Source organism: Phacochoerus africanus, chromosome 15 (assembly GCF_016906955.1).
Source record: "Phacochoerus africanus isolate WHEZ1 chromosome 15, ROS_Pafr_v1, whole genome shotgun sequence".
Taxonomy (NCBI): domain Eukaryota; kingdom Metazoa; phylum Chordata; class Mammalia; order Artiodactyla; family Suidae; genus Phacochoerus; species Phacochoerus africanus.
The window spans coordinates 29,612,521-29,634,102 of NC_062558.1; the positions used below are offsets into that span (position 1 = coordinate 29,612,521).

Sequence of the window (21,582 nt, forward strand, 5' to 3'; positions counted from 1 at the left end):
GCCCCGTCTCCGTGGAAACCCGTCCTCTGCCTTGGCGGTCACCAAGGGCGGAGCTCGGCGTCGCCGCCCCTCCCCCAGTTTGCAACAGCTCCCAGGCTGGGAGCGATCACTGTCACCCCTTCCTTCACCTCTCCGTTCCTCTTTTCGGCTGCCCTCCCTGCCTGCTGTCCTTTCGTGGCCCAAATCACGTGCTGGAGCCCGCACTTGCCGCACGGCGCTCGGCTGGGAAGCTGCACGGGAGTCCGGGCCTGAGAGCCTTGGTGCTTGGCCTCCTCCCGCCGCATTCCCGGGCCCACCTCTAGGCTGCGCTGATTGGCGGCTTCTGGACCATCCCCCCGCCCTGAGCAGATAGAGTACTCTGCCCAGCGGAAAGTTTATTGCGCCGGGAGGAAGTTGGACATTTAGAGACTCTTGAGAAGGCAGCTACGGAGGCTGCAGAGGTCTGGCAGGCCATGGAGGAGCCCCCTTTGCGAGAGGAGGAGGAGGAAGGGGACGAGGCGGGGCCCGAGGGGGCTCTGGGCAAGAGCCCCTTCCAGCTGACAGCCGAAGACGTATATGACATCTCTTACGTGATGGGCCGAGAGCTGATGGCCCTGGGCAGCGACCCCCGGGTGACACAGCTGCAGTTCAAGATCGTCCGTGTTCTGGAGATGCTGGAGACGCTGGTGAATGAGGGCAACTTGACGGTGGAGGAGCTGAGAATGGAGCGGGACAACCTCAGGACGGAGGTGGAGGGGCTGCGGAGAGAGGGCTCCGCGGCCGGCGGAGAGGTGAGTGTGGGAGGGACGGGACTCTACCGAGGAGCCGTGGGATGTGCGTCGACTGGCCGGGAAGCAGCTTTCCTCTCTTGAACATCCAAGCCCCTCAAAACAAATCACTGGGAGGGTCCAGATCCTCAGATTACAATGATTATAACTATCAGATTATAATGATAGTTAACATTAATTGAGCATTTACTAATGCTGGGCCCTATGCCGATTATTGTCTAAATCAGTGGCTTTCAGCGTTTTTGACTGGGACTTTGAGCAGTGGATCTCAGGCTTTAGCATGCATCAGAATCACCTTGCATTCCTTAAAACACATTTTGTCTGGCCCCGGCTCCAGAGTTCCTGATCCAGTAGGTCTAGAATCGGACCTGAGAATCTGCATTTCTCACAAGTTCCCAGTTGATGCTGATACTCTTGATCCAAGTATCCCACCTTGAGACTCTTTGTCTTAGAGTAAGAAATACATTTCAACTAGAGAAATTAGTGCTTAAGACCAGCAAAAGACCCAAACAAGAATATTCAGAGCGTTCTTATTCATAATTGTGCCAAACTCAAAGCAATCCAAATGAACAGAAGGATGGATTTTTTAAATTGTTGTATATTCGTACAATGCAATATTACACCACAATGAAAAAGATCTGAATATCAATACACACAACTGTATGGATGAATCTCACAGGTGTTACATTGAGAGACAGAAGCCAGGTACAAAAGAGAGCCTACTGTATGTGGAATTCAGGGACAGGCAAAATAACCTTTACAACATAGAAGATCGGTTGATAGTAACCCTGGGAGGAGAGGGTGCTGGGAGGAGCAGGAGGGAAATTTATAGTGGCTATGTGGATATACACATATGCTAAAAATCATAAAGCTATAAATTTGATTGGTACATTTTTCTGTATATGTGTTATACCCCCATTTTACAAAATTAAATTTTACATCCATATCTAGTATTGATGAAACAAGTTTCAAGAAATAATTTACCCTAGTTCAACCTTTCTAAACATGATAGTCATACTTTCTTATTCCATTTTTATGAATTTTTAAATTATTTTGCAACTAAATAAATTAATGTGATGACTCACTAGTGGTTCTCCAGCTACAGTTTAAAAAAAAAAAAAGCTGCCTTAAGTGGGTTATCTCATTTAATTCTCACGCTATTATTATGCCCATTTTATAAAAATGGAGGCATAAAACAGTTATATAATTTGCCCAAGGGCTTGCCAAAGAGGTAGAGGCAGGATTTGAACACAGAGATGCTAACCTTAACCACACTGTACTGAAATACAGACCTATGACCTTACTTATAACATTTGATGAGAGACTTCACTGTGCAGGTTTAGGGGCTATAGAGCTAAGTTAGACAAGGTCCCTGCCTTCATGGAGCTTCACATCTAGCGGAAGAGATAAGACACACAGACCTCTGAAACTAGACCACAATATTACAGACTGAGAAGCAGGCCATGAAAGAACAGCAGGGGTAAACAACATGGTCCTACTGTATAGCACAGAGAACTATATTCAATGCCCTATGATAAACTGTAATGGAAAAGGATATTTTTTGAAAGTGTGTGTGTGTAACTGAATCATTTTCTGTATAGCAGAAATTAACATAACATTGTAAATCGACTATACTTCAATAAATTTTTTTTTTTGTCTTTTTGCCATTTCTTGGGCCGCTCCTGCGGCATATGGAGGTTCCCGGGCTAGGGGTCGAATTGGAGCTGTAGCTGCCAAGCCTACGCCAGAGCCACAGCAACGCAGGATCCAAGCCGCGTCTGCGACCTACACCACAGCTCACGGCAATGCCGGAACCTTGACCCACTGAGCAAGGGCAGGGATCGAACCCGAAACCTCATGGTTCCTAGTCGGATTCGTTAACCACTGCACCACGACGGGAACTCCCCAATAAAAATATTTAAAGGGAGTTCCCACTGTGACTCAGTGGTAATGAATCCAAGTAGTATCCATGAGGATGCAGGTTCCATCCCTGGCCTCACTCAGTGAGTTAAGGATCTGGCATTGCCATGAGCTATGGTGAAGTCACAGATGTGGCTCGGATCCCGAGTTGCTGTGGCTGTGGTGTAGGCTGGCAGCTGCAGTTCCAATTTGACCCCTAGTCTGGGAATTTCCATATGCACAGGTTCAGCCTTAAGAAGCAAAAAAGACGGCGTTCCGTTGCGGCTCAGTGGTTAATGAATCTGACTGGGAACCATGAGGTTGCGGGTTTGACCCCTGGCCTTGCTCAGTGGGTTAAGGATCCGGCATTGCCATGAGCTGTGGTGTAGGTCACAGACGCTGCTCAGATCCTGCGTTGCTGTGGCTGTGGCTCTGGCATAGGCTGGTGGCTATAGCTCTGATTAGACCCTTAGCCTGGGAACCTCCATATGTCACAGGAGCGGCCCAAGAAATGGCAAAAAGACAAAAAAAAAAAAAAGAAGAAGAAGAAGCAAGAAAGAAGGGAGGATGGAAGGGAGGGAGGGATGGAGGAAGGAAGGAAGTGAGAAAAGGACAATAGAACAGGGTGGCTGAAATTCACAGAGAAGAATGAAGGTTTCTGGTAGCTTCCTTGGTACGTTTTTATTCCACCTACTCATTAGTCTTCTTCAGTTTCTGTCATGTGAGGTGGTTGAGTATCATGATTAGTGGCCTGACTCTTGAGGTTCAAGAGCAGTTAAATGACTTGCCCAAGATCTCTGAGCTCATATTCTGTGCTCTTTCCCTGTCACCTCCAACTCCAGTCACAAGAATATAGAGGAAGCCCCGTCATAGACCATGAACAATGTGGTCTGCACAGGGGCTGGGTCATTTCCTGTCCAAGGTGCAGCAGACAAGCTTCATCAACCAGAAGCTTGATGAGACGGCACGTTTTCCTCCCAAGCTGTAGTCTTAAGAATGGAGATTGGGAAAAAGGCAGAGAGAATGAATGTTTAGTGCCACTAGACAGTTTATTAAATATGCCTTTTTCTTTTAAAATGTTACACTTCTTTTTGGGGGGAGGGCTATGGCATGCAGCAGTTTGATGTGGGATCTCAGTTCCCAGACAGGGATTGAACCCAGGCTGCAGTGGTGAAAGCACTGAATCCTAACCACTAGACCACCAGGGAACTCCCTTAAATTATTTTTAGTTGTGATAGAGATAAAATTTTCCATTTTAACCATCTTTAAGTGCGCAGTTCAATGGCATTAACTACATTCACACTGTTATGCAACCCTCACCACCATCTTCTCCAAACCTCTTTTTATCTTGTGAAACTGAAACTCTATACACACAAAGCACTAAAAAATTCCCCTCTCCCCTAAGCGTCTGGTAACTACTGTTCTACCTTCTGTTCATATGAAATTACCTATTCTAGGTATTTCATATTATGTAAGTAGAATCATGTAATCTTTGTCCTTTTGCCACTGGCTTATTTCATTTAATGTCTTCTAGGTTTATCCATATTGTGGCATGTTTCAGAATTTCCTTCCTTTTTAAGGCTGAATAATATTTCATTGTGTATCTACCACAGTCTGTTTATCCAGCCATCTGTCCGATGGACACTTGGGTTGCTTCCACTTTTTGTGTGAATAATGTGAATTATGAACGTGGATCTATAAATCTCTCTTTAAGTCCCTGCTTTCAAGGCTTTGGGGTATATACCCCAAAGTGGAATTGCTGCATCACATGATAGTTCTAGTTTTATTTTTATTTTTTTTCTTTTCTAGTGCTGCTCCTGTGGCATATGGAGGTTCCCAGGCTAGGGGTCTAAGTGGAGCTGTAGCTGCCAGCCTCTGCCAGAGCCACAGCAACACGGGATCCGAGCCGCATCTGCAACCTACACCACAGCTCACGGCAACGCCAGATCCTTAACCCACTGAGCAAGGCCAGGGATCAAACCCACAATCTCATGGTTCCTAGTTGGATTCGTTAACCACTGAGCCACAACAGGAACTCTGGTAATTCTACTTTTAATTTTAAAGGATCCGCCATACAGTTTTTCATAGTGACTATACCATTTTACATTCCTACCAGCAGCCCACAAAAGTGCCAATTTTGGGGAGTTCTTGTTGTGGCTTAGTGGGTTAAGGGCCCAACTAGTAGATCACAGATGCAGCTTGGATCCAGCATTGCTGTGGCTGTGGTGTAGGCCAGCAGCCACAGCTCCAATTTGACCCCTAGCCTAGGAACTTCCATATGCCATGGGTGTGGCCCTAAAAAGAAAAAAAAAAAAAAGAGTTCCAATTTTTCCACATCCTCACCAATACTTGTTATTTTCTGTTTTGTTTGTTTGATCCCAGTAGCCATCCTACTGGGTGTAGTTTTTCCCTTTCTTTTTGTAAATTTGAGTTCAAAACTCAAAAGTTACAAAAATATTTGCCTTGGAAAATCTTCCTCCCCATCCTGTTCCACCCTCCAGCCACTCCCTTACCCTCCCTGGAAAAAAAATTAAATGATCAGTTTCTTAAAATATCTAGAGATACTTTATGCAAACACAAGCAGATAAGAACGTATTTTTCCATTATTCACACAAATGATATTATAATATATACCCTCTTCTTCTTCTTGCTTATTTTCTTTTAACGTGTCATGAAAATTATACTAACTCAGAATATGAAGAGCCCCCTCATTTTTTAATGGCTTTTGAAAACTTCCTTTGTACAGTATCTCAATTGTTCAACCTGAGGGTTATTAACTTGGAGTTTTTGTGGGGTTTTTTTGGTTTTTTAAATTTTTTTGTTTTTCATTATTATTATTTTTTAGTAGTTATTTCCCCAATACAATTTTTTTTCTGCAGTACAGCATGGTGACCCAGTTACACATACATGTACACATTCTATTTTCTCATATTACCATGCTCCATCATAAGTGACTAGACATAGTTCCCAACTTGGAGTTTTTGGAATCCCCTGAAAGGATCATAATTCTAATCCAAGAGGTCCAAGAACTTGCATGGGAAAAAAATCATATTTTTATTTTCACCAACCTCCAATTGAAATGTATCTGTTTCTTCAGTTATGAGTATAGACAGCAAAACACAGTAATATTACCAGTACCTATGACAGTCACCAGTAGAAATCACAGATTTTTTTTTTTTTTTTTTTGCCATTTCTAGGGCCGCTCCTGCAGCATGTGGAGGTTCCCAGGCTAGGGGTCAAATCGGAGCTGTAGCCGCCGGCCTACGCCAGTGCCACAGCAACTTGGGATCAGAGCCGCATCTGCAACCCACATCACAGCTCACAGCAATGCCGGATCCCCAACCCCACTGAGCAAGGCCAGGGATCGAACCTGCAATGTCATGGTTCCTAGTCGGACTCACCAACCACTGAGCCATAACGGGAACTCCACAGATATTTTCATATCCTATTACAGTGTAGTACCTATCTCAAAACTTTGTTTTTGTTCTGCATTTATTAGACCTGTGGCATATGAATCAGGAGCTTGGCTTGGATCTTGTGTTGCTGTGGCATATATTCCCTAGCCTGGGAACTTACATATGCTGCAGGTGTGGCCCTAAAAAGGAAAAAAAAAAGTTAAGAATCATTGCTTTAACCAGCTTCTTATCAAAAGACCTTTATTTTCCAATCACTTGCTCCTAGTCCAAGCAACAGTGACTTACTCTCACATAGACCAGCTGGCCCCTGAGGAAGTGGACTGACCAGATCAAAGGAAAGCCACATTTGAATAAGTATTGCCACATTGCACTCCAAAAGGGCTAAAGAGATTGGAGCCTTTACAACACTGTGTTTTCAAACATTCTGATGCCTGTTAATCCCATAGAAGAAATGTAGTCACTCTTGCATTTTTCTTTATAATGTGCCTCATCTTCTATCACCAGAATTTAGTTCCAGAGTGTAGCTACACCTTAGTTTAACTAGGCTTCTGTTATTAGACATTTAGGTTGTTTCCAAATATATGCTTTATTTTTAGTTGGAAAAGATGTTAAACCCATGGAAGAGTTGCAAGCATAATGACCCCTTGTATACCTTTCACCTCATTTCAAGTGTTGTATTCAGGTGTGTGTATATATGTGTCTCTGTGTGTATATAGTATATCTTAAGAGATACATATTGAAAAATTTATACACATGTATCTAACAAGTATTTACATATATATATATATATTATTTATTCACTCAAAATCTGTTCAACTGGGGAATTCCTCTTGTGGCTCACTGTGTTAAGAACCTGACTAGTATCCATGAGAATGCAGGTTCCATCCCTGGCCTCGCTCAGTGGGTTGAGGAATCAGCATTGCCGCGAGCTGTAGGTCACAGAGGTGGCTAAGATCTGGCGTTGCTGTGGCTGTGGATGGCAGCTGCAACTCCATTTAGACCCCTAGCCTGGGAATTTCCATATGCCTCAGGTGCAGCCCTAAAAAAAAGGAAAAAAATCTGCTCAGATATTATGTTAGTTGCAGGGTAAGTAAAAGACTAGGATCTTTCACCCTAAATAGTAAATACTTCAGTGTGTACCTCCTAAGACATACTGATACCTAACCACAATAAATGATCAAATTCAGGGGGAAAGTTGGTAGAATGCTAAGAACTAATATACCATCCCTATTCCAAATTCATAATAAGTCCTTTATAGCATTTCTTTTCTTTTGTTTTTTTAGGGCCATACCTGTGGCATATGGAAGTTCCTGGGCTAGAGGTCGAATCAGAGCTGCATCTGCCAGCCAACACCACAGCCACAGCAATGCCATATCTGTGACCCTATACCACAGCTCTTGGCAATGCCAGATCCTTAACCCACTGAGCGAGGCCAGGGGTCGAACCTGCATCCTCATGGATATTAGTCAAGTTCTTAACCTGCTGAGCCACAATGGGAACTCCAGTTTTTTTTTTTTTTTCTGATGCAGGATCCAGTGCAGGGATAAATGGTACCTTTAGGAGACATCTCTTTATTTATTTATTTATTTAGTGCTTTTTTTTTTTTTTTTTGGTCTTTTTAGGCCCGCATCCATGGCATATGGAGGTTCCCAGGCTAAGGGTCAAGTTGGAGCTGTAGCCACCGGCCTACACCACAGCTACAGCAATGCCAGATCCGAGTCGCATCTGCAACCTACACTACAGCTCACGGAAACACCAGATCCTTAACCCACTAAGCGAGGACAGGTATCAAACCTGCATCCTCATGGATACTAGTCGTGTTCATTTCCACCGAGCCACGACGGGAACTTCAGGACATAGCTCTTTAGTCACCTTTAGTCTGGAACAGTTCCTCAGCTTTTCCTTGTCTTTCATGACCTTGACATTTTTGAAGGTTATAAATCAGTTGGTCTGTAGAATGTTTTTCAACTTGGGCCTGTTCTGATGTCTCCTCATGGTTAGATTCAAGCTATACATGATTATCAGGGATACCACTTAAGCGATACTGTGTCCTTCTCAGTGGTTCCTATCAGGAGGCACTTGATTCAGTTTGTTGTTATTGGTGATGTTAACTTCTGTGGTTAAGATGATGTCTGCAAGAGCTCTGCACTGTAAGAATGCCTTTATCCCCTTTGTAATGTATAAGTAGCCTATGGGAAAATACTTTGTGTAAAATATCCTGTTCTCGGAGTTGCCGTCGTGGTTCAGTGGTTAACGAATCCGACTAGGAACCATGAGGTTGTAGGTTCGATCCCTGGCCTCCATCAGTGGGTTAAGGATCCGGCGTTGCTGTGAGCTGTGGTGTAGGTCGCAGACTTGGCTCGGATCCCACATTGCTGTGGCTGTGGCGTAGGCCAGCGGCTACAGCTCAGATTAGACCCACAGCCTGGGAACCTCCATATGCCCTAGAAACGACAAAAAAAAAAAAAAAAAAATCCTGTTCTCCAACAAACTTTCACCCAAAGGTTTTAGATCCACTCATTCGTCTTGCTGAATCAATTATTACTAAGTTGGTTGCAAAAGGATAATTTTCTGACTCTAGCATCTATACTTATAAATTGGCATTCTGCTCTAAAGTACCGATTCCCCTCCTCCTCCTCTATATTAGTCAGAGTTCTCCAGAGAAGAAGAACAATAGGAGATATAGATAGATATGCACATATAGATATAAATGAGAATATTTCTTATAGCTCTGGCTCATGTGGTTATGGCTGGGAAGTCTCACAGTCTGCTGTCTGCAAGCTGTAGCATTGGGAAAGCCAGTGGTATAACTCAATCCAAGTCAGAAGACCTCTGAACTGTGTGAGGTGGGGGAGCCAATGGTATAAGAGGGAGCTGATGGTATAAGTCTTGGTCTGGGTCCTAAAGCCCAAGAACCAGGAGCATTGATATCTGATGTCCAAGGCAGGAGAAGAGGGATGTCCCAGCTCAAACAGGGAGTGAATTCACCCTCTCTCCATCTTATTGTTCTATTCAGGTCCTCAATGGATTGGATGATTCCCACCCACACTGAGGAGAGCCATCTGCTGTACCCAGTGCACCAATTCAAATGCTCATCTCTTTCAGAAACACCCTCACAGACACACCCAGAAATAATGTTTAACCAACTATCTGGGCGTTACTTAGCCCAGTCAAGTTGACACACAAAATTAGCCCATTACATCCCTATTAGTTAGCTAATTAATTAATTAATTTTTTAAAAATTTTTAATTGAATTTAATTTTTTTTCTTCGGCATTTTGCCATTTCTAGGGCTGCTCCTGCGGCATATGGAGGTTCCCAAGCTAGGGGTCTAATCGGAGCTGTAGCCACCGGCCTACACCAGAGCCACAGTGACATGGGATCCGAGCTGCATCTTCGACCTACACCACACCTCTCAGCAATGCCGGATCGTTAACCCACTGAGCAAGACCAGGGATCGAACCCGCAACCTCATGGTTCCTAGTCGGATTTGCTAACCATGAGCCACGATGGGAACTCCTAGTTAATTAATTTAAATAAAAAATGTAAAGTATGGATTCCTGAGTTCTCTCCTCTTATTTGATGGGTGGTTATCCATTCCTGTTATTATTCATGTTGGTACTTAAATTGTTCGGTTTGGCCAGTAGGAGAGCCTTCAAACTGTGTCCTTTTGATCTGTCTCCATCTCTGACACAGTGAAATGTCCCAGACTCATCTTGGACTTTTCCCGTTCCAGCCTTGGACTCAGCCGTTCTCCAAGGAGCTCTGGCTCCTTTCTTGGAGAATGGTTCTTAGAACTCTTGCTTTTCCAGACACTTCCAATAGGCAGCATCTCCTAGGGTCCTTGGGAGTAACAGAACAAGAGAACTTTCCGGGATGGATGACAGTTCACCCTCAGGAAGGAAACTGTATCAGCAATGTCTTTTCTTACAGGTGAACCTGGGACCAGACAAAATGGTGGTTGACCTGACAGATCCCAACCGACCACGCTTTACTCTGCAGGAGCTGAGGGATGTGCTACAGGAGCGCAACAAACTCAAGTCGCAGCTGCTGGTGGCACAGGAGGAGCTGCAGTGCTATAAGAGGTGGGGTGGTGCTGCTTTTGTGGGGGGGGGGGGGCTCCTGTCTGGAATTATGTGGTAGGTTATATATTTGTTCTTATATTCATTTAACCAATTTATTGAAGACCCACTATATGCTAGACACTACTCCTGGCACTGAGGGTAGAGCAGGGAATGAAATAGAACATCTGTGCGAGTCTAGGGGGAAGACAGGCAGTTAGCCAGGAAGCCTGACATGAACACGCAAGATAATGGTGGTAGATGATGAAGAGAATGGAGAGCAAGGAGACATGGCAGAGAGTGGAGTGCCAGGGATGGGGGTGCAGGGGGTGGGAGGGGCCTGCTCTAGTGTCTGGGGAGAGGAGACAGGGTGGCGGAGTAGAACGACTTGAGCTCATCTCTCATGAAAACACCAGAATCGCAACTCACTGCTGAACAACCATCAACCAAAAATATGGGAACCACCAAAAAAGGCATCCTACACCCAAAGACAAAGAAGAAGCCACAAAAAGATGTTAGGAGGGGCACTTCCCCAAAACAATCAAATCTCATACTGGCCAGGTGGGCAACCCATAAACTGGAAAATAGTTATATCACAGAGGTTCTCCCATAGGAGTGAGAGTTCTGAACCCCACGTCAGCTCCCCAGCCTGGGGGTGTGGCATCAGCAGGAGGATCCCCCAGGGCTTTTGGCTTTGAAGGCTAGTGGGTCTTGAGGGCAGGAGATCCACAGGACTGGGGCAAACAGAGACTCCACTCTTGGAAGGTGCACACAAGGCTTCATGTGCACTGGATCCCAGGACAAAGCAGTGACTCCACAGGAGCTGAAACAGACACCTATGGGTCTTGAGAGTCTCCTGGGGAGGTGGGAGTTGGCTGTGGCTCACAGTGGAGGCAAGGACACTGGTGGTAGAGAACCCAGGGAATACACATCAGCTAAGCTCTCCCAAATGGCACTGAGACCTGCCCCCACCCAATAGCCTGCAAGCTTCAGTGCTGGGACATCTCAGGCCAAACAACCAACAGGGTGAGAAAACAGTCGCACCCATCAGCAGACAGGCTGCCTAAAGTTGTCCTGAGCCCAGAGCCACCTCTAAATTCACCCCGTGGAGTTCCCTTTGTGGCTCAGCAGATTAAGAACCTGACATAGTGTCTGTGAGGATGCAGGTTCGATCCTGCCCTTGCTCCAGTGTTGGGAGTTCCTGTTGTGGCTCAGTGGTAATGAACCTGACTAGTATCCATGAGGATTCAGGTTAAATCCCTGACCTTGCTCAGTGGGTTAAGGATCCAACGTTGCTATGAGCTGTGGTGTAGGTCGCAGACTCGGCTCAGATCTTGTGTTTTTTTTGGCTGTGGTTGTAGGCCAGCAGCTGTAGCTCCGATTTGACCCCTAGCCTGGGAACCTCCATATGTCACGAATATGGCCCTAACAAACCTGACTAGTATCCATGAGGACATGGGTTCAATCCCTGGTCTCTCTCAGTGAGTTAAGGATCTGGCATTGCCGTAAGATGTGATGTAGGTTGCAGACCACAGCTTGGATCTGGCATTGCTGTGGCTGTGGTATAGGCCAACAGCTACAGCTCTGATTTGACCCCTAGCCTGGGGACCTACATATGATGCAGGTGCAGCCCTGAAAAGACACACACACACACACACACACACACACACACACACACAAAGACCAAGAGAATAAAAACATAATGCCAGCTAATATTTTATCAGTGCTTACCTTGTGCCAGGCACTCTGCTAAGTGTATCCCAGGATCATTTCAATTAGTGTTCACAGTAAGGCTGTGAGTTATCCCCAAGATGATCTAAGGTTTAGAGAGGTCAAGTACCTGCTTGAAGTGCCAGGACTGGTATAGTGGCAGCCTTGAGACCTGACCTCAGACATCCTGACATCAGCACCTGAGCTGTTAATTATCATGCCACATTTGGACTTGGAAAGTTTGGAAGTAAAGCTATTACTCTGATTCAGAACATAACAAAATAAAACAAAGCCCCAATTATATTATTCTTCAAATTCATTCAGGGTGGCTTCATTAAGAGAGCAGCAAAATAAAAATGTTCTAGGAGGCCAAATTCAAAAGGGTTGAGTTCTGCCAGCAAGAATTTAATTGTCTTCCTTCTGCTGAGGTTGGAACCATGTTAATGGAAAGACCTATCTTCATCTCATTTAGCAAGTACTCTAGACACAGGTAGTTAAAAAGAGGAACTGCTAGACTGCCAATGCCATGAGCAGCTTGTTAGTGAATAAAGCAACACACTTTAGTTCCAGTTTTGAATTCCCAGAGAACAACAGATGTGCACTTCCCATCTGGTACAGGCCGATAGACAGACAGCAGGATTCTATTTAATCTCTTGTGTTATGTATTCTGGAGAAACCAGCATGTCAACTGAGGTGTTCTCTTAGCAACTGCATCAGTTTGGAGGCCCACGCTCATACTAATGATCGGTTTTAACTGAAAGCAGATCTGGTAGGCTGTTTCCAAAGGTGGCCGCAACAATTTTTCCCATCTGACATTCCTTTCCCATTCCTCTCATCAAAAGGTATGTCTTTTCTCCCTCTCCTTGAATTTGGACAGCCCTCTGACTTGCTTTGACCAGTCAAATGTGGTGGAAGTGATGCTGTTTGGCTTCCTAGCTGTAAAAGGCCTTGCTGTGGAATCCCCTGATAGCTCGGGAGGTTGAAAATATGGCATTATCATTGCTGTGTCATGGGTTTGATCTCTGGCCCTGGAACTTCCTCATGTTGTGGGCATAGCCAAAAAAAAAAAATTGATGAGTTCCCATTGTAGCTCAGGGGGTTAAGGACTAACATAGTCTCTATGAGGATGCAGGTTCGATCCCTGGCCTCACTCAGTGGGCTAAGTATCCAGCATTGCCACAAGCTGCAGTGTAGGTCACAGATGTGGCTTGGATCTGGTGTGACTGGCTGCGGCATAGACCGGCAGTTGTAGCTCTGATTAAACCCCTAGCCTGGAAATTTCCATATACCAGTGCAGCCTTAAAAAGAAAGAAAAAGGGGGAAGAAATAGAGCCACCATGAGAAGTCATAAATCATCATTGTTGTTTGTTTTGTTTGTTTTGGCCACACCCATGGCATACAGAAGTTCCCAGGCCAGGGATCGAACCATGCCACAGCAGTGGCAACACTGGATCTTTAAACTGCTTCACCACCAGGGAACTCCAAAATCACTAAGTTTTAGGAGTTCCTGCCGTGGTGCAACAGGCTCAGTGTCATCTTGGGACCTCTGGGACATAGGTTCAATCCCAGCCCAGCACAGTAGGTTGGGGATCCTGTGTTGCTGCAGCTGTGACTTAGGTTGCAACTGTGGTTCAGATCTGATCCCTGGCCCAGGAACTCCATATGCCACAGGGCAGCCAAAAAAGAAAAAACTAAGCAAAATCATTAAGTTGTAGTCTTATGTAACAGTAAATAGTGACAAAAGGAATTTTTAGATGATGCCTCTTATTAAATTATATGAATATTATGATAATAAATGTATATAATAAAAGTAGAAAGAACAATATTAAGTAATCAGAACCCAGTCTTTGCAAAAAAAGGAAAGAAAAGGGTAAATTCTGATCTCTGACACTCATACCTAAACAAGTATCTCAGTCAGCTCAGCCTGCCATAACAAAACATCACAGGCTTAAATGATAGAACTTTCTTTCCTCATAGTTCTGGAGGCTCGAAGTCCAAGATCAAGGTGCCTGTGTTGTTGGTTCTGACTATCAATGACTTGTAGACAACTTTCTGCCTTCTTACTGCGTCCTCACACGGTGGGGAGAATGAGAGAGAGAGAGAGAGCAATCCATCTGGTGTGTCTTTTGCTAGGGAACTAATCCCATCATGAGGGCCCCAACCTCATGACCTCATGTAAATCTAATTGCTTCTCAAAGGTTCCACCTCCAAATACCACAACATTGGAGGTATTCAACATATGAATTCTGGGGGACACAGTTCAGCCTATAGCAAGGGGGAAACATGATGGGCCATAAATTAACCAGTAGCTACAACAACAAAATATCCAAGTGAATCTAACAAGCTTACTGGGTCATACATTGAAGTGCTTTGTCATGCTCAGGCTTCTTCAGTTTGCAGGAGGCAGTTATCCAATTCAAACTATCTTAAGTACAAAAGGGAATTTCGGAGTTCCCGTCGTGGCTCAATGGTTAGTGAATCCGACTAGGAACCATAAGGTTGTGGGTTTGATCCCTGGCCGTGCTCAGTGGGTTAAGGATCCAGCGTTGCCATGAGCTGTGGTATAGGTTGCAGACACGGCTCGGATCCCGCGTTGCTGTGGCTCTGGCGTAGGCTGGTGGCTACAGCTCCGATTAGACCCCTAGCCTGGGAACCTCCATATGCCATGGGTGCGGCCCTAAAAAGACCAAAAAAAAAAAAAGCAGATTCACAGTTAGTCTGGAGGGGAAGGAGGTCAGCGCAAGTCCCAGCCTTACAGGGATGCCTCCTGTCAGGGGAACAAGACCTTCTGTTGAACTTTGTGTCCACATTCTGATGCTTCTTCTCTCCAGAACCTACCATCCATCCCCCCAGATGAGGGGAGGGCCCCTGAGAGTTTATGCACATGTTAAAGGCAGGTACAAACAAAATGTAGATTGTTGCTTTCTTCTCTGAAAAAAAAAAATTATTAAGGACCTTCAGTAATTCCCATCGTGGCACAGCAGAAGTGAATTCAACTAGGAACCATGAGGGTGTGAGTTCAATCCCTGGCCGCACTCAGTAGATTAAGGATCCTGCGTTGCCGTGAGCTGTGGTGTAGGTTGCAGACAGGGCTCGGATCCTGCGTTGCTGTGGCTGTGGCATAGGCCGGCAGCTGTAGCTCTGATTTGACCCCTAACCTGGGAACCTCCATATGCTGTGGGTAGGACCCTAAAAAAAAAAAAAAACCTTCATTTTCAGAGCTGCACAGGTAAGAGATCGTCAGTAAAACAACCGATTTATTTGTCTCCCTTTTCCCAGTGGCCTGATTCCACCAAGAGAAGGCCCAGGAGGAAGAAAAGAAAAAGATACTCTGGTTGCTCGGGCCAGCAATGCCAGGAGTAACAAGGAGGAGAAGACAATCATAAGGAAGCTGTAAGTCACCTTGCTGCCCCCTGTTGCCACTAAATAATTGCTAAAGGAAGGAGTGGGGTGAGAGGAGGAGGTCCTGCTCTCCTGGTAGTGCTGCTGCAGCTGATATGAAAACTCAGTGCCAGGGTATTATACTATCTGATGGGCACTGGTATAGACACTTGATGTATATTAATTCACTAACTCATCCCAGCAATCCTATGAGGTAGGAACTATTATTGTCCCCAGTTGACAGATGGGGAAATAGATACTAAGAGGTCAAGTAATGTACCAAAGATCACACGGATAGTAAATGGTGAAGTCAGAATTTGAACCCAAGAAGTCCAGCGTCTACAGCTCTGCTGCCTCTTATGCTATATTAACAATATCCAAATAATATTACAGCAACAAGAAAAACACAGTAAATTATTGGATTTTATTGGATTTTAAAGGGGGCTAATTCATCACCTCTCTCACCTCCAACCTTAAAGGACCTCCTCTTCCAACACTGGGACATGTAATGCCATTTCCTCTGAGTACCCTGCTCATGTCCATGCACCATGGTTAATCCCTTGTTTCTTTGGTTGCTGCACCTCAAACCATTGAGCGTGGGATGCTTGTTTAAAATTCAGATTCTTCAAAAAGAAAAAAGAAAAAAAGAAAATAAATTTCAGATTCTTAGAAATCAAGTCATTGGTTCTGGAATGAAGCCCAGAAATCTGGATTTTTAAATAAATTCCCAGACAATTCTAATATGGGGAGCCCTTGGACTACACCCTGAGATGTGCCTTTTCCATCACCAGGTGTCAATACAATTAGGCACCCCTTTCCTCTACTGCATGCTGACGAAAGCAGCATGTTTGCCTTGGTTGCTTTGAGAATATCTGGCCTGGTGACAGTTTACCAACCTCTGGGCTTTTGGATCAAAAGTGAGAGGAAAGCAGGTTAAGAATCCAGCTGCAGTGGCTAGGGCCCCTGCAGAGGTGTGGGTTTGACCCCTGGCCCAGTGCAATGGATTAAAGGATCCAGTGTAGGTCATAGTTGTGGCTCAGATTCCATCCCTGGCCCAGGAACTTTCATATGCCACAGGTGTGACCATAAAAAGAAAATAAGAAAAAAATTGAGAAACAGCCTCGGTTAGGGATCTCAAACTCAAAAGCCTATGGGGCCCAAACTCTTAATGTGGATGAGTGATGGGAGTGTGGGGTGGGGTGGGGGACATTTGCCCCTCCATTCTCTCTGGCCGAGGAATAACATATTACCAGAGCTTCTGATTCTTGAGAAAAGCCAGAAAAACTGGATTGGTTCGTGGAATTTGATTTCCAAATGCAGGCAAATAATTTAAGCTGAAAAATAGACTGCAATCCAAATGACCCAGCATGCAGACTGTAATGGGTCCTCTGCTGCCATCAGGCTGTCGCTTAGTTAGTCCTTCCCTGAGGGAGGGCAGCTTGGTGGGGAGCTGAGGGGTCATTCATTTGGTCATTAGTGAGTCAACAACACCTCACTGAGTCTATGTTGTCTGCCAGGCATGGCGCTCATGGTGGGGATACTGTAGTGACCCATTTTGCAAGGACTCTGTCAGCCCATTTCACAGGGAAATAATTTCGAGGGGTCAGAGATTCTGGGTTACCTTCCACGGCAGATTTAATTAAGACGCCTTCATTTCGGAGTTCCTGGAGTGGCTCAGCAATAACGAACCCCACTGGTGTCCATGAGGATACAGGTTCAATCCCTGGCCTCGCTCAGAGGGTTAAGGATCCGGCGTTGCTGTGGCTGTGGTGTAGGCTGGCAGCTACAGCTCTGATTCAACCCCTAGCCTTGGAACCTCTGTATGCCATAGGTGCGGCCCTAAAAAAAAAGAGTGGCAACTACCATTCTGCTTTCTGTCTCTGTCCCTACTCTAGGGACCTCATGTAAGTGGAGACATACAGTATTTGTCCTTTTGTGACTGGCTCTTACATCATTAGCAAAATGTCCTCAGGTTTCATCCATGATGTACCATGTATCAGAATTTCTTCACTTTTTTTTCTTTTCTATTTTTTCTTTTCTGGCTGACCCAAGGCATATGGAGTTCCTGGGCCATCGATCAGATCCAAGCCACAGTTGCAACCTATGCTGTGGCTGCAACAATACTGGACCCTTTAACCCATTTTGCTGGGCTGGGAATCCAACCTGCCTTTGGCGATACAGAGACGCTGCAGATCTCATTGCACCACAGCAGGAACTCCAGAATTTCTTTCCCTTTTTTTGGTGGGGGGGCCGTATCCACGGCATATGGAAGTTCCCAGGCTAGGGATCGAATTGGAGCTGTAGCTACTGTGCTGTGCCTACACCACAGTCACAGCAACTCGGGATCCGAGCTGCCTCTGTGACCTACACCACAGCTCATGGCAACGCCGGATCCTTAACCCACTGAGCAAGGCCAGGGATGGAACCCACATCCTCATGAATCCTAGTTGGGTTTGTTAACCTCTGAGCCATGAAGGAAACTCCAGAATTTCTTTCCTTTTTAAGGCCCAGTGTGTAAACCACCTTCTATTTATCTATTCATGTGTTGCTGGGCATTAAGCAGTTTTTAAGGTCTACACTATAGCAGTGTAGAATCCAACTTCTTTCTTTTTATTGCATGTATCTTTTTTTTTTAAGTTTTATTGAAGTATAGCTCTTTTACAAGGTTGTGGCAATTTCTGCTGTACAACAGTGACCCAGTCACACATATGCACATAGTCATTCTGTCTCAGATTATTTTCCCACATAGATTATCACAGAATACTGGGTAGAGTTCTCTGTGCTCTACAGCAGGTCCCTGGAATTCAACTTGTTTCTAACCCCAGTGATGGAATTCCCCCAGTGTGGACAGTGCTTCAGTGAATATGTCCATGCTTATCCGTGGACCTCTGTGTGAATTTCCCAGGGATATATAACCAAGAGCGACACTGCACAGTCACAGAGTCTGTCAAGCCAGGGTTCTTGCTTATCAGGAAACAAAGGCTCACTCAGAAGATGCCACTGAAAAGATTTAAAGAAGGGACCAAGATAAGGGATGGAGAAGCAGCCTGGGGCTGGCAGCAGAGGGGCGAGGGGAGGGAGCTGTGAGGGGAAGAGGGGGAGTCAGACAAGAACATGGCCTTCAGAAGAGGAACACACAGTAAATAGTAAAACAGGGACTGGCAGGGACAGAGCCAGGGAATGAATACCCCCACCCCTCTCTCCTCCCACCCTCCCAGCTCCTGCTGGTGCTTCCCATTGGCTGAGCCCAGCCAGAAGCTAGAGGACAACAAGGGAGCTTGTTGAGATCATCCTTAGATGTCAGCCTCCAGGAGCAGAGAGCAGGCCAGAGAAGGGGGAAGTGGTTCTGTAGGGGAAAACAGCCCCTGGAATGTGCATCTACTTTGTTCAGCTAAGTATTACCAGACTTTAGAGTTCCCGACGTGGCAGAGTGGAAATGAATCCGACTAGGAACCATGAGGCTTTGGGTTCAATCCCTGGCCTCGCTCAGTGGGTTAAGGATCCGGCGTTGCCGTGAGCTGTGGTGAAGGTCTGAGACACGGCTCGGTTCCCCTATTGCTGTGGCTGTGGCGTAGGCCAGCAGGTGTAACTCCAATTCGACCCCTAGCCTGGGAACCTCCACGTGCCACGGGTGTGGCCCTAAAAAAACAGAAAAAAAATAGGGTGCTGAAAGGTTGATAAGGCTTCTCTGAAAAGGCAACATTCAAGCTGAGCCCTGTAAGACCATAACTACCTGAGTTTCCCTGCATTCCTAGTGGAGGGAATAGCAGGTGTAAAGGCCAGAGCCAGAGCTTGTAGAACAGAGATCATGGTGGCTGGAGCAGCAAAGGGAAGGGAAGGGAAGTCAGAGAAGGGGAGGGATCAGATCATTCAGGGCCATGGGGATCGTGGATCCTGGTGAGGACTTTGGGTTTCATTCTAAGTGCTTTGGAAAGACCTTGGAAGGTTTTATGCTGGGAAGTGACATGTCCATATTCACATATGAAAAGCTCACTCTGGCTGCTTTGTGGAAAAGGGCTAGGGGGACAGAGTCAGTGCAGGGCCAGTGGGAGTGTTTCTTTCCCAAGAAAGGTTCTTGAGGTAAGAGATAATGCATGAAAGAGCATCTGTACCCTACAGTGGGGGTCGGGTCTGAAGGTGTTTATTTGGGATGTTCATTGGCTGAGTATCCCATGGTAAACAAGGCTTCCAAATGCAAAAGCTACTGACTCTTTCTGCCTCTTCTAGGGGAATTCTTTGGGTCTCTTAATTGGAGTCTGAGCCCGATATGGCAAAAATGTTTGTAATCTAGCCTGAGGACATATGTTTAAAGAGTGTAAGGCCACAATTTCATGATCATATCATACAAGCTTACAGAGCAGATGGAATGGATGAATGAATGAATGACTTTCTGAAGAAGTAGGTCTAAAACTTTCTCGTTTTGTCTGTGTCCTGAGGAGATTGGGGGGCCATGGAAAGGTTTAAGCTGAGGAATGACTTAGCTTTGCACAGTGACACAGTCGTTCTGGCTGCTGTTTTGCAGGGGTCGACAGGGGAGCTGTTGTGCTCCTCATGGTGGCTTAGCCTGGGGGTGGTAGTGGAGGAGATGAGAAGTGGTGGGGTTAGGAACTATATTTGGGTCATGATGACTAAAATACAGCAGGTGGGGTGAGGCGGTGGGGAGTTGAGAAAAGCTCCCAGATTCCTGGCTTGAATGACTGGGGGAGATGAAGTCATTTCCTGAGACAAGGAAGTGGGGGTTGGGGGGGGATGCACAGGTTCAGGGGGAGGTTCATGAGTCAAGGGCTCGCCCCTGCACCCCTGCCATTGCTGGCAGAACTGCTGGCAGTGCTCAGGGGGGTTGTCTTACAGGAGAAATAAGAGTCCACATCTCCATCTGACTTTTCAGCCAACAGGCCTTCTTTGTATCTTTCCTATAACTGGAAATAGCATTGAGGCTCTTCTTTGTGATCAACTGATATTACTTCCTTTTCAAAACTTTGCATGAGGGGAGACTGAAAGTTTGGTACTCATGCCTCAGGGGATAATATCTTTATATGTTTTATCTGCTATATCCAAGAACTTACATGTTAATCTTTATTCATTGCAAAGATCTGGGGTTTTTTGGGGGGGTTTTGTTGGTTTGTTGCTGTTTAGCGACGCACCTGTGACATATGGAAGTTCCTGGGCTAAGGGTCAAATTGGAGCTGCAGCTGCCTGCCTACACCACAGCCATAGCAACACCAGATCTGAGCCATGTTTCTGACCCTCACCACAGCTCATAGCAACACTGGATTCTTAACCCACTGAGCAAGGCCAGGGATCGAACCCATATCCCCATGGATAGTAGTCGTGTTTGTAACCCACTGAGCCACAAGGGGAAGTCCCAAAGATCTGTTTTTTAATTGTAGGTAATATTGAGAAGTTATCACTTCCTCTATAATAAAATCACAAAAAAATTTTCAAAAAGGTGCCAGACTCCAAACTCCCATCTGTCAGTTCAGCACAATGGTTAAAAGTGGGCACTGGCTCCAACCCCCATTCCAAGATGCACTGTGTGAACTTCGGCCAGTTACTTAACTCCAGAACCTTAGTTTGCTCATCTATAAAATGGGGATATTGATAGTATTCACTTCCCGGTGTTGTTAAGAGTGCAAAATGATCTAATAGATGGAAAGCCCCAGAACAGTGCCTGTCTGTTCCATAATGAGCCCCGAGGAAATAAATCTTTGAGTGAATGGCCTGCAGGAGCTGCTTACAGATTTTCCAGGGGGTTCTGCACTCCCTGCTTCAGAACACTCTCAATGCCCTCTGACCCCCCGCCTCTCTCCCAACCCAGGTTCTCTTTCGGATCAGGGAAGCAGACATAGATCTGAGGCCACGACTAAGTTCTCAGACTCAGAAAACAGCTCACAAAGACAACTTCCAAAATCATCTCTCAGTGCCACGCGTACCCACTGCACATGCTGCTTTGTTTCTCCTCAAAGCTGTCTGAGAAGGAAGGGGAAACGTTTTCTCCCTAGCTGCAGAACTGGACACCCTCGAAGGCTGGGCCAGAGCAGATGAAGTGACACAAAGAAAACAGAAGGAAAGTGCCAGGGGGCCCACATGCAGCCCCACTTCAACCACCCAGGGGGCCTCCAGAATGCAGATGCGCATTCTGCTTCTCCTGGCCCATGGATGACCCAGGTTCTTACTGTGTAGCAGTGACATATGCCAGCCCAAAGTGGGTGGGGAGAAGAAAATGCAGGAAAACAAGGTATTGACACTCCAGTGATGCCTTCACTGATATTTAGTGAATATTTGATTTTGCTAACACAACTTTCTTTACATGACTTTGAATTAAAGTAAAAAAACTTTTTATACTTTC

At 45.6% G+C, this 21,582-nt stretch overlaps 1 protein-coding gene across 1 annotated transcript; it reads left to right on the top strand.

The window, feature by feature from the left end:
• Window positions 1–222: 222 nt before the first annotated feature.
• Window positions 223–21,582, top strand: RILPL2 (Rab interacting lysosomal protein like 2). Its single transcript, XM_047759548.1, has 4 exons — window positions 223–770; window positions 10,015–10,166; window positions 15,132–15,245; window positions 21,052–21,582. The coding sequence occupies exons 1-4, from the start codon at window positions 453–455 to the stop codon at window positions 21,080–21,082; spliced, it is 615 nt and encodes a 204-aa protein (XP_047615504.1). The 5' UTR covers window positions 223–452; the 3' UTR covers window positions 21,083–21,582.